The sequence below is a fragment of the Triplophysa dalaica genome, chromosome 9 (genome assembly GCF_015846415.1).
Source record: "Triplophysa dalaica isolate WHDGS20190420 chromosome 9, ASM1584641v1, whole genome shotgun sequence".
Classification (NCBI taxonomy): Eukaryota; Metazoa; Chordata; class Actinopteri; order Cypriniformes; family Nemacheilidae; genus Triplophysa; species Triplophysa dalaica.
This window is the reverse complement of record NC_079550.1, coordinates 11,340,833-11,353,895: the sequence shown is the minus strand read 5'-3', so window position 1 is coordinate 11,353,895 and position 13,063 is coordinate 11,340,833. Positions and strand designations below refer to the sequence as shown.

The window sequence follows — 13,063 nt, the reverse complement described above, 5'->3', positions numbered from 1 at the left end:
TATTTTTTAATTCACAGAAAGTGCATTAAAATCCCTCTTTTAAAATAGAAAACTCAAGCTTAGACTGATATTTTTCTGATCTCTGGACTCTATCATCAGGGGTTTAGTAAAATATGAACAGATGCTTCAATATATTGGTAATAAAAACTTTCTTTACAAGTTTTGACAAAAAAATGTCACATCCATAATGATGGAATTGTCCAAATATTCCTAATTTATGATATATTGGAATATAAGAATATTGTTCACATTCTTCCTGTTAAATACTTGTAAATTCAAATCAAATTAATAACATTAAAAATGACTAACAAATTAAATCTTCATCTTGTTTAAACTTATGTCTTAACTTACGGCTGAAAGAAAACAGTTTCCAACAAAAAAAAATTATGTTACGAGCTAATAAAGTGTTTAATATCAATTCATTATCTTTCATTTACTCATGTTGCAACTAGCCATTTAAGCCACAAGACCTTTCGCTTTGTGTCGGGATCCTAATCACCCTGTCGGGTTTATTCAGTGATAACAACCAGCTGGCTGTACATTATCCCTTACTTCTAAATCATACCGAACACACAAAAACGCAAAGATACAAAGACAATTAAACATAAAACAAATCCATATTGATAACAGTAGTTTAAAAATGTCTTAGAACATGACTTTTTTTATTGTGTATGGTTTCCAATACACAGCTGCATAAAACTGCATATGACTGATGCATTTGTGAAGAACAGCTTGATATGAAGAGCCGTCAGTGGGCTTTTGTTAAAGTCTGGAGACAGTCCCAGTGAAGATTCACCAACAAGATACATCTGGTATTCTATAGGGTTAGTATTGTTTAATTTAATGGGTTTTTCACATAGACCGTGGGTGATGATATCTGCTATATTTTTCACATAAATAAACAGATTTGTAATACATGTGGACATTGAGGCATACATGTAATGTACACCAGATACATTCAAATATCATGTTCATTTAAAAAGTATTTAGGCCTAAATGTTTTTTAACATTTCATTTTCTTCAAACTAATAATAAATACTAAAACATAAATAATAAATAATAAAACTTTTTCACACACAGAAACATTGTAAAAATGAATATATACATACACATACAAAGGTAAGACAACAAAGGGTAATTTTATAAAACTATTGATATAAAAAAGAAAGCAGAAGGATCACAGGGCATATACACTGCAAGGCGCATGATGCACGTAGAATAACGATGATCAAGTTCCTCTCCTCATATCATGTTCTGAAAATAAACAAGCGCAAGATTACATAAAACCATCATTTTGTTGCCAAGCAATCAAACCCTGGCACATTAAAGCTCTAGTAACATGCAGTAATATTCCACCTAGCACAAACCAGCACATGGGGTTAGAAATATTAATATTCATCGATGCATTGTGATACCAATGCCATGGAGACCAAAACAGACACGGTTTTCTTAGAAAACTGAGAATCTAACTATTGCCTGATTCATTTAGTGTGTGCTTCCAGTTGTACGCGCACAGTGTCCTGCAGCTTATCGATTGCTAATTTACTTCAATGCTTCAAGGCCTCTGCGCGTGGCTAGTGACTAATGAACTTGTTCAGACCATGTGCAACCAGACGGTAGACAGACACACACAATCACGCACATACTCATCTAACCTCAGTTCTCCTCCTTCCTGCCCCCAAAGAACGAGAGGTTGTGGAGGATTGAGAGGCGGAGCTTCTGGAGAGGGAACAGTGATTGGACATCTGACCTCTGGGCAGCAGGTTTGCTTTGAAATACTGGAGTAAATCTTCATCTGTTGGAGACAAAGTTATTTTAATTTACTAAAACAAACCATTAGGACATTTCTGTTAGAATTAAATAAAATATAAGCTTCAACATTATAAGACAAAAGGGAATAGCACATAGGGAATATGTTGAACGTCACATGACCATCAAACAAACCGGAAAACAGGTTTGTTACCTCCGCTTGTCAGAGAAAGTTTTAACATCATTTTGAAATAACAGTGATATCTATTCATTTTTTAGGTAATGAACATATCATTTTTAGCAATTTTATAATCAAATGTCAGTAAAATCAATACATTAAATATCAATCTGTATGTATTATGTACAATGATTAAGCTGGTATCTTTTCTACAAGGCATTTTGGGTAAAACAGTTCTATATGTAACAAGTGCATACGAAAGACCTGAACCGGATGTGATGAAACCGATTCCTGCATGTTCGGCATAAAGCCTATTAGCCTATTGCTGGTTTGAGCAATATACCATAAAAAGTTTAATAAAAAAATTTGAGGCATTAAAATTATTAACTGAAAATCAATACTAAAACAAAAATAAAACTGAAATGAATAAAACTTTAATGATACCTTATAAACCTAAAAAGCAAAAAATAAACAAACAAAATGACAAAAGCACATATCAAAATAGCTAAAAATTAAACTGAAATAAATATGAAAAATGAAAATGTAAAAACAAAACCTAATTCAATACACAAATATGTCTGAAAACAATACTATGTTGGTTTTAGAAAATGTAACAGTCTACTAAGTAAGGGAATATACAACTTGGCAGATGTGAGAGGTGCTTGGAAAATGTGGATGGTGAAATAAACAATTTCTTTAGAAAGTATCATTTATTCACAATTAGTCCGCCAAAATGTAATGCTTTAAATTCATTTGTGTGAGTAAACCCTTGTTATTCTGACCTTCGGTGATCCACTCTGCTGCTGTTTTGCGCTCTGATCTTCTCTCTCTGTGCTGTGGGGTTGTTCTGTTTCCACCATTGTTCAACATGTCTGTCAAGTGCATCATGGGGTCTTGTGTCAGAGGAGGGGGTTCTGGGGGAGGAGGCAGGTCTGTGGAGATGCATGCTTTGAGAATGAACAAATGCTTAAGTCCCTCAATATGAGTTACATTTTTTGGGTGAACTGTTCCTTTAAAGACTTCTCTTACTTCCTGCATTCAACATTTCTCGTCTCCCAGGCCCGTCTTTAGATGACTTCTTTTTTGGTCTGGGCTTCTGAATTGACGATGGGAATAATGTCAATTCTCCTAATAGCGGTGAAGACAAAAAGTAAACAAAGATTATGTTCTCCATACGTAATTATCGGCAGCATAATGGAAACAATTATTCTGCGTGCCTGTCTTGTCGGAGAATAGTTCTTCTATTCCAGCAATATCTCTCCAAGGGCTGATGTGATGGGAAATACTGCCATTATGAGAATTTGTCTTGGTTAACTGCTTTGGGTTGGAGAGGTTGAACTGTGAATTGTGTGCGCATTGCGTCTTCCTGTCGGGAACACACATTAACACTTTAGTAAGCAATAAAACAACCGTGGAGTCTGCAGGGCTCGACATTAATGTTCGTCCTGTTGTGTAGGACTAATGTCGGACGAGTTTGTTTGATTTAAAGCTTCAAGGTTTGGATAGTTGGCATGGGCCCGTTAACCCCTGCTGGTTGATAGTGTAACTACAGTATATGGCTGCAAACTTTCAACATTCAATTTTATTCAAATTTTAGTATTTGGACAAAATGAATCATATAGATTGTAAATATTTCATTTTATTATTATCCTTTTCATAGGCTTTTCTAAGCATAAAATGAACATTTTATCTTCTGTTTTAGCATAGTTGATAGCCACTGTTTCGGGATTGTATGCAACCATGTTTACTATAATCACATCAGTGTAATAAAGATGCTATTCCAGCTATTAAGAGATAAGTCACACTCATCCTACAAGAACTTGGTAAAAAATAAGTTGCTTGTAACTTGTTATAGCACATCTTGTATTATTGCCTCCTCTGCTGAGCAGCTTTATTGTTCCTTAGGCTTCTATGTTGCCTCGCATAAAAGCATCTGCTAAATGTACATTTGTAAATGTAAAGTAAAGCACAATTCCAGATTTACTTTTTTTAAAAAGTGTGTGTAAGGCTTCATTTAGGCAATAAAGTAAATAAATAATGTTGTTAATAGATCTGTTATTATTTTAAAATATGTTCTGATATTCATAAGAACAATAATGTAAATAAATTGAAAACTTATCACAAAAACAGTGCCTGTGGAATCTCACAAGAACTCTGGTTTGAGTCCGACCTTGGTCATGTCCTTATCACATACCCCCTACTTTTCTTTTGACTCTTTGATCTCTGAGCTTTCCTGTGACTCAGTGGTTAGCGCATGGCGCTTGCAACTGCAAGGTAATTGGTTCAATCTCAGGGGATTGCACATAGTCAGAAACAAATGTATAATACAATGCAATGTAAGTCGCTTTGGATAAAAGCATCTGCCAAATGCATAAATGTAAAAGATCCCATTTAAAGAATAATAGCAAAAGAGGCTACAAAAATACATAATTAAAAATAAAATAAATGAAAAATAACCTCACCTTTGGCCCAAGATAAGCTTTAATTTATTCACGACTCAACGTATGCCAAATAAAAGTTTTTGTTTACATATTATGTGTGTGTACTGTGCATAATAATTATGTATATATATATATATATATATATATATATATATATATATATATATATATATATATATATATATATATATATATATACACTTGCATGTATATTTCAGAAATATTTACATGTGTATACGCATTTTTATATTTGTATATAATTTATTTAAATATTTAATATATGAATAAATATTTTTTTATTTATACATAATTATTATACACACACATATTATGTAAACAAAAACTTTTATTTTGCATACCATTGGACTGGAATAATCGTTTGACACCGAACTTGATGTAAAGCCCTGGATGGCACTGTATATGTGTGTGCGTACCGTGGCAGCAGGTCTGGATGCTGCAGTCGCAGGTCATCTGAGCGCTGCTCCTCGCTGGGGGAGGGTGTGAGAGTTGCCATAGACTTCAGACTGTATGTTGTGACACAGTTGGTTTCTTCTCTTAAGGGAAGTGTGGCTGCATCCTCCAAACCCTCGATCAGATACATGCGCTCAGGTAGAGGAGGACTCCACTCTTCATCAACTTCAGGGCTACAGGTACGGAACCAGATCACAACATCATTCATATGGGATGTAAGGTACACTTCAAATCTCAGGATGCTACCATAAAGTACATCATACAACGATTTCTAAACTTTTCTTCACCTCTAGGCACATTTAACCCAGTCTTAACAAAATTCTTAACACAGTTTTCCCCGAAACATAATTTCACAACATTCCATTTAATACCCTCCATGGTGGATATAATGGAGATGGAAATGAAATGTATACATTTCGGGATTAAAATGACAGCTTCGTTTTGCTGAGGCCACAATAAACCACAATAAAAACCTCAAAGACTCAGGACACCTAACGCATAGCTGTGATTTCCTTTTTTTCAGATGTAGAACTGTGGTAAACAGAGATTGTAGTGCTGTGAAAAAAATAATCAAACAGCAACAAAATCCAATGCGGTCACACAAGGCAGCATAGCAAAAGCCTTATCAGAATCTTCAAAAGCTGTTGCATCTTTGGAAGTCGAAGATAAAAATGTACTGCGAGACAAAGAAAGCATTGATATGTGTGGTTACGCTTCATTTCGACCTGTGGCTATTCTTATAGATGAGCCGCCTCTCTCGGAACAGTCAAGAAGGCTGGACTGTAAGAGCTAACACCATTAGCCCCTGTCACTTTCCGCTGAAACGTCAAATTAGATTAGATACTGTAAGACCTAGATTTATTGCTTTGGCTACATTTCATTCTGTTGCTTAGTTTTAATACTGGGTCAGTTACTTGAGAAGGATGCTGAGAATGATCCAGGAAGTGATGTTCCATTAAAGAAGAATTAATGTTATTTAAGCAATTAATGTTTGGAAATCTATTTTGATATTTCCTGCTGACACACTAATCTAAAGATAATATAAGCTTGTATATTCAAGTATCATGGTATTACAACCTGATACCATTGATGTACGGTACCATCATAGTGAGTTGCTTTTGCAAAAAAATCATGTTTAATCTGTATTTAGATTATGTAAAAAAAAAAAAACACTGACCCTTTCTCTCAACAGGTAGTGGTCTAGCTTTTGTTGAAACCAGTAACTTTGTATTGGCACTTAATGCATTATGGCTCCTGTATGACATATCGCTTATTGCTCCTAAACTCTTTGTAAGTCGCTTTGGATAAAAGCGTCTGCTAAATGTAAATGTATTTTTTAGATTAAACATGCAATCTTGTTTTTCAGTTTATTTACTGATAAACAAGATTTTTTTTATTAAATTGATAATAATTGTTATTATAATAAGGCTCACTAAATTATTAATTTGGGCTAAGGTAAGCACGCTCAATTATCTCAAAACAATTCTCAACAAAAATCTTTAAAATCTTGTTTATAGGATGTCTCCACATTGTTTTCTAAAAATCAAGAAATAAATATATAAGGCTGACTTGTTTCCCTCTCTTTGCTTGAATTATAAAAAAATTTGTACTATTTATAATCTTGTCTTGAGGATAATATTGTTTATTTTTCTGTTGTAAGTGTTAATAAACGAATAAAAAGAATATTAGAAAAAAAAACAAGAAATAAATAATGAAAATAATGTTTGAACTGAAAAGTCTGCTTTTTAATGGGATGATGCCATGTTTGAACATAGCCTATGCACTGATATTTCCAATCTTGAAAAAATTCAAACCAAAAGTCACGTCTTAAAATTCATGTCCCTTGGGATGTCTATCACATGATAGATTATACCTGTTATGTCTATCCGCACTTTTACACTTCCTGTGTGCTGGTGGAGTTACAGACAGCACATCAGACCAGCTGGGTGAGGAGGCTTGCCCGAGAGATTTCTGCTTCATCCGTTTGGCTGTAATTCAGCATAAAACAGTCACAATTAGCATTTAACTAACATCTGCATCGGCTGCAAAACTTTGAGATATGTTGATCCAATCTGTCGGCATAATTCCCTAATACCTAAAGGATTAATCTTTAACCTTTATGATCAAAATCATTATTGACCCATAGACGCTCCTACCGTTTTCCCCTCGGGGATACTGAAGTTTAGCATATTCTGCTTCGCTATGACCCGACTGAAGGCTCCACTGGTCCTGCTCCAGGCTGTAAAGATCTGTCTTAGAGAGGACTGGAGTTCTGGTGTACGGGTCTGGACCTTGAGAGTACAGACTGCATAGGTCGTGGCCATTAGCATCGGATGGGTTGATTGTACAGTATATGCCTCCATCATTAGAGGCGGTGCTGTACTTGCCACTCTGGTTCTGATAATTTGACAATCCTGAAGCTAGAAAACAGATTTAGTTACTAGACATTTAAGAGCTGTGTGTAATTTTTCGAAGGATCTATTGACAGAAATGCAATATAATATACATACCTATATCTTCAGAGGTGTATAAAGACCTTACATAATGAAGCGTTATGTTTTTATTATCTTAGAATGAGCTATTTCTATCCGCATACACCGCGGGTCCCCTCACATGGAATTCACCATGCTGTTTCTAGAGTGACCATAAACCGACTGATGACATCTTAGCCCTGTGTCATCCACCGTAATGCTTCAATCGTGAAGGGGGAGAGGTGGAGTGAGCCGCTGGTTGCAATTCACAACCTCCCCCCAAATGCTGCTAAATTTCATACACTCGGTCTTTAATTCATAATTGTACAAAAGTGGGGGAAGATGAAGGACTTACTGTTGCGATATTTATCCGTAGAGTCAAGTTTGCCGGCACAGCAGTTGACCGTATCTTTTCCATTACGAGAGAAATTGCTGGTTGGCCAGGAGTCAGCTAGCCAGGGGTAGTTACCTAAGTGTGACTCAAGTAAACACGGCCTGTAAAAGAAACAGTATATGTGATCCTGGATCACAAAACCAGTATTAAGTAGCACAGGAACATTTTTAGTAAAATGTAAGCCAAAAATCATTAGAATATTTAATAAAAATCATGTTCCATGAAGATATTTTGTAAATGTCCTAACTTAAATATATCAAAACTTTATTTTTGTGAGTGGATGGCCTGCCACAGCACTTCTGATTAACAACTTAACAATGATTGATAAAAAGGCAATTTTCTTAATATTTAGTTTTTTGCTCCCTCAGATTACGGAGTTTAAACTGTTGTATCTCCGATATTGTCATATCCTAACAACTCATACATTAATCAAGAGCTTCATTATTCAGATTTCAGATGATGTAAACATCTCAATTTTGAAAAATTGACCCATAAGACTAGGGACTTTATATATACAAGATATTATTTTAGGGAAAAATTGGGAACATAGTAGAATAAATTGTTTTATAAAGTTCCAAATGAAGATATTTTATAGAAAATTTAGTAAAGCAAACCATTCTGAGGCACTTTTGACAACAACAGAGTGATTTTTCCAACTATGGTAGTCAATGATGGCCAAGAACTGCTTTGCTTTCAGAATTCTTTGCCAAATATCTTTCTCTGTGTTCATCAGAACAAATAAATGTATATAGATTTGTAACAACGTGAGGGTGATTAAATAATTACAGACTTTTTATTTTGAGTGAAGTGTTCCTTTAAGGTTTTTCTTTTCAACATTTTATGACTTTTTTATGCTATGTGTGAATGTACATGTACAGTAAATGCACTATTTCATGTCCTCTTTCACATTGGAAATCAATGGATTCAAGGCTGTCTTTATACAGTAACCACTAATGTTTCAATATTGAATAAAACTTTGAAAAAAAGGGAATTCAAAGTAATTTAGGTTCTGAAGGTTATACAGTTAAAATACTTAAAAGGTCACTTTCATATTGCATGACCTGTATTAACTTCAATTTAAAAATTTAGAAGAATAAAAAACATTCATATAAACAAGTACAGTAGGCAAAGTTGGAAATCTTCCTATGAAACATACCTTCCGTTGATAAGATCAGACCCTTCACCACGAGAAAGAGCACCTATAGGAATAACAAAAAAATAGAAATCATCATCCCAAAGCTCATTTGAAAGTATCATTTGATACAGACGGACACTGATATGGACGGCACCCAGGGGTCTCTGAATCACCTGCGGGAGTGTAAGCGAAGGAAGTTGTGTAGTGTCCAAGTTCTTTCCTCCTCCTGTGTCTGCAATAGATCCAGGCACTGAATCCCATTAAAACCATCCAGGAGGACACACCAATTCCAGCGATGAAGGCTGGCTGACGGACCACCCCTGTGATCTGCTCTGACAGACTCACGCTGTCATCCTTCATCGCTGACAAGGACTGATCAATTGGTACCTCTGAAAGTAGACAGAAAGGAAAAATGAAGAAAGTTAGAAGGCTTACATTTCTCTTGTCTTATACAGGGAGTATTAAATCAATTTACCGTATATTTTCTCAAAGTCAATCTTTAACTGATATATAACATGTAAATGCTCAGCACTCAATATTCCTAAATATGAATAAATGTTTAGATAGTGAAAGAATCTGTCAGGTAGAATAAATGTTATGCTCGGAGCTGTGTGGTAAATGATGGTGGTAAAGGTGTCATACTGCAAGCCTTAAGGGCCCCTGTGTTAACCATGAGACGCAGACACATCTACAAGTGCTCCTGTCACTCGTGACAGATCGATTAATGGAGACAGTCAGTGAGGATAATTTGAGTTATTCAGCTCTTTCAAAAACACTTTGGCTATTTATTCTTTATTTCATTTTCTGCTCTTGTTTTAGATTTTAGTCATTTAAAAAGTGTTAATCTAGTGGGGTACAATAAATCTACATTGAATTTACACTGGAGATTTAAAATGATTTAATGTATTATAAATGACATTTCTGCAGGTGTACAACAAAAGGCAAAATTTAGTCACACTTTTTTATATTGTTTGGCTTTAACTACTATGCACGAAAATGAACTAACTGCAAACCTATAGAGCAAAAAACCGAGCCACGAATTCTCTTTTTCACAGACAAGGTTTAGCTTAAGCCAGGACTATTTGGAAATTTGGTTATTTAAAATTAACTGTTTACCCCAAAATTAAAATTATGTCATGAATTATTCAAGTTGTTCCAAACATGTACAGTATACATTTCTTTGCTTGTTTGATTACAAAGAAAGATATTTGGAAGAATGTTAGCAACTGATATTTCTGGGGCCTACTGACTTCCATAGTAGAAAGAATTATTGTATTATTTGTTCTATTGACAACAAAATAACATATTTTAAAGAATTTAGGAAAACAAACAGTTCTGGGCACCTTTTGACAAGCTTTTAAATTGTAGTCAACGGTGCCCCAGAAATCTCAGTTGCTAGCATTCTTCCGAATATCTGTCTTTGGGTTCATCAGATGTATACAGGTTTGGAACAATTTGAGGTTGAGTAATTCAAGACAGGTGAACTATCCCTTCAAGTGGCTTTTATTAAAATGAATTAGATAAAAACATTACTGGCATGCATCCTGAGACAAAACAATGGCAATGACGCATTTTAAGATATGTCCATTTATTTTCAGTTAACACAACTTAAAACTTTATTTTTAGAGTGGGACTAGTGTTAAGCCTTGCCAGTGAAACAGGGCATACTTTCTATATTTATTAGTTCATTTATTTATTGTTTAATTTCTTATTTATTACATATTTTATTAATTTGAAGCCATATTTGTCTTGGCATAATTCCTAGTCTACATTTTCACGCTTTTGCTACTTTACTCAACAATTTAAAAACCCTGTGCCTTTCAATGCCACAACATTTCAAAAAAGCGCTATTGTATGATGCTTAAATCTTTCCTTTAAGTCACAGGACAGCAGTTCGACTGGAACAGCCTCTTACAGCATCCATGGTTCATGTGAATCAATAAACAGCATCTCAACATATCAGATATTGTTTCTCGCAATTCTGGTTATTATGTCAATGCATGTAAATCACCTCGGCTGCTCAGCTACATACTGTATATGGTCTATGTGTGCATGGTATATTTGCCTCTTTAAAAAAATGCCCTCAATGCAGAACCAAATCGCTCTAGAAAGGCCAATTTAAGCAAAATCTGCATGAGTCAATACCATGACAGAGTAAAAGCAGAGGTTCAAAGTGTCCTGTATACAAGTGGGTGGTACTCACTCAAATAGATGAAAACAGGCTGGCTGTAAATGCCCACTCCTGATATTGTCACCGCCGCGACCTGCACGCGATACATCGATTCTGGCAATAGTGCATCTAACAGCACCCACGGCACATCTCCATTCACACTTCGGTTCACCATCTGCTGAGACTCATTCCCTATACACCACACCTGTACGAGACAAAGAAGCAGAGCGTCTCAAGCTGAAGTCTGAGAAAAATTGACATTTCAAAGTATAGCAATATTTACTACGCAATACTACATTTATTCGCCCTCAAGTCATTTCTAACCTGTATTACTTTCTTTCTTCTGCAGTACAGAAAATATATTCTGAAGAATGATGGTAACAGAAACCCGTTGGTCACCATTGACTTGCATTGGTTTTGTGTCCATACGATAGATGTGAATGGGGAATTTTTTTGTTTACCAACATTCTTCAAAATATCTTCTTTTGTGTTTAGCAGAAGAAAGAAAATGATACCGGTTTAAAATGTCAAGAGGGTGAGTAAATGTAATTTACATTTTTGGCGTTAACTATCAATTTAAGCTGCAATCTTTAACTTTTTTGGTTGATTCACAACAGTAAATTTATAATAAGGATTTAAATGTTCTTTGGGGGTCGAAAAGTTCAGGAAATATCAGTTTGTCCTCATTTGACTTCAATGCATAAATAAATGTAAAATGACATGCAGTCAAAACAGTGATGACAATGCAAAAGATACGAATTGGAGTTTAAAAAGGATTGCACTAAAATTCAACCCATTTTGTTAATTTGTAATGAGATTTTAGAAAAGATTAAAAACTAGGCAAAACATATCAATAGTTTCAAGTTATAACAAACTGAATTAATTCTATTGGTGCAGATTAACATGCTAAACGTGGATTTTAACAGCACGAACAACCCACACAAGATAAACAAGTAAACAAAGAATTTGTAGTTTTAAATAACTTGACACCAAACATAATTGTAGTAGAGTAGGCGGGGCGAGACCGTGGTTCGAGTCTGGTGAGTAATTGTGAATGAGCGCCAGCTGTGCGCACACCGGGCTCGAATCACGTAGGAGATTGGGAGCGTATAAAAGGAACGAGCGACCAGACCGTCGAGGAGAGAGGACCTGGCCCGAATTTATGTTAAGTTTATATTTATGGTCTTGTGTTTTGTATTTATGTTTTGTTCGCTGGCGGTCGTCCGTGAGGGGCAGCCGGCTTTTATTATATATGTTATTAAATGTTAAATGTTTGCCGGTTCCCGCCTCCTTCCTTCCCTTTTATGGAGATATATTACAATAATTAATATCAATATTATATTCAAATTAGAATCCCATTATAAAAATGTTTTTTGCTCTTATTCTCACCCTGTATTCTAGTATGAGCTCATCTGGTGCAAGAGAGACTGGAGGCTGCCATGACACATGCACACTTGAACTGTTACTTAGCTGCTCCACGCTGACTTCCTGAGGAGGGCCGGTCAGTGCTAAAAGCAGAAAATATCAAGTGCCAAAAGACATTACAGCAAAAGTTTGAGGATAAATAAAAGTCATTTAAATTACAATGTTAAGAATCAAGTTAAAGTCGCAGTGAACAGGTGGAGCCCAGAGCTCAAGTATAGTACATTTTCAAATTTGGATTAAAGCTTATGAGAGCACATGCATTTAAAAATGACCCACGTGGATAAATAATTTATATAAAGACTACAATATGTCACATGGAAGTGGCATTAAATACCAAAATAAATCTTGCCTTTATCTGGAATGCGAACAACTGTGATTTCACTGTCCAGCCCATGAAAGTCACTGTAATACGGTCTCACTTTGAGCTCGTATTCTGTTCCTCCGTGTAGCTCGGTTAAAACCGCAGTGCGTAGGGATCCTGCTTTAATGTCCTGGACCATCCAAGCACTCCCCACAGGCCTGTAATACAGCCTGAAGCCTTGAATGTACCGAGGTTGCCGGTCAAGCTGAAATAACATCACCATTCCCAAACATATCATGAGCTTTATTCATACAGTGCTGATAGGGAC

At 35.4% G+C, this 13,063-nt stretch overlaps 1 protein-coding gene across 2 annotated transcripts in view; it reads right to left on the bottom strand.

Annotated features, from left to right (window-relative positions):
* Window positions 1–619: 619 nt before the first annotated feature.
* zgc:77784 (uncharacterized protein LOC402947 homolog) overlaps window positions 620–13,063 on the bottom strand; it is a 49,076-nt gene continuing 36,632 nt past the window's right edge. Inside the window, exons 14-27 of one of the 2 annotated variants that reach the window (XM_056756894.1) lie at window positions 12,784–13,000; window positions 12,399–12,517; window positions 11,043–11,214; window positions 9,013–9,228; window positions 8,861–8,903; window positions 7,666–7,805; window positions 6,996–7,259; window positions 6,713–6,827; window positions 4,803–5,012; window positions 3,145–3,293; window positions 2,957–3,055; window positions 2,710–2,874; window positions 1,656–1,795; window positions 620–1,254 (exon numbers count right to left, since the gene is read on the bottom strand). In XM_056756894.1, coding sequence (XP_056612872.1) covers window positions 1,243–1,254; window positions 1,656–1,795; window positions 2,710–2,874; window positions 2,957–3,055; window positions 3,145–3,293; window positions 4,803–5,012; window positions 6,713–6,827; window positions 6,996–7,259; window positions 7,666–7,805; window positions 8,861–8,903; window positions 9,013–9,228; window positions 11,043–11,214; window positions 12,399–12,517; window positions 12,784–13,000 — 2,061 coding nt within the window. In that variant the 3' untranslated portion in view covers window positions 620–1,242. The remainder of the gene's footprint in view (window positions 1,255–1,655; window positions 1,796–2,709; window positions 2,875–2,956; window positions 3,056–3,144; window positions 3,294–4,802; window positions 5,013–6,712; window positions 6,828–6,995; window positions 7,260–7,665; window positions 7,806–8,860; window positions 8,904–9,012; window positions 9,229–11,042; window positions 11,215–12,398; window positions 12,518–12,783; window positions 13,001–13,063) is intronic. The other variant, XM_056756895.1, reaches the window with a different exon arrangement.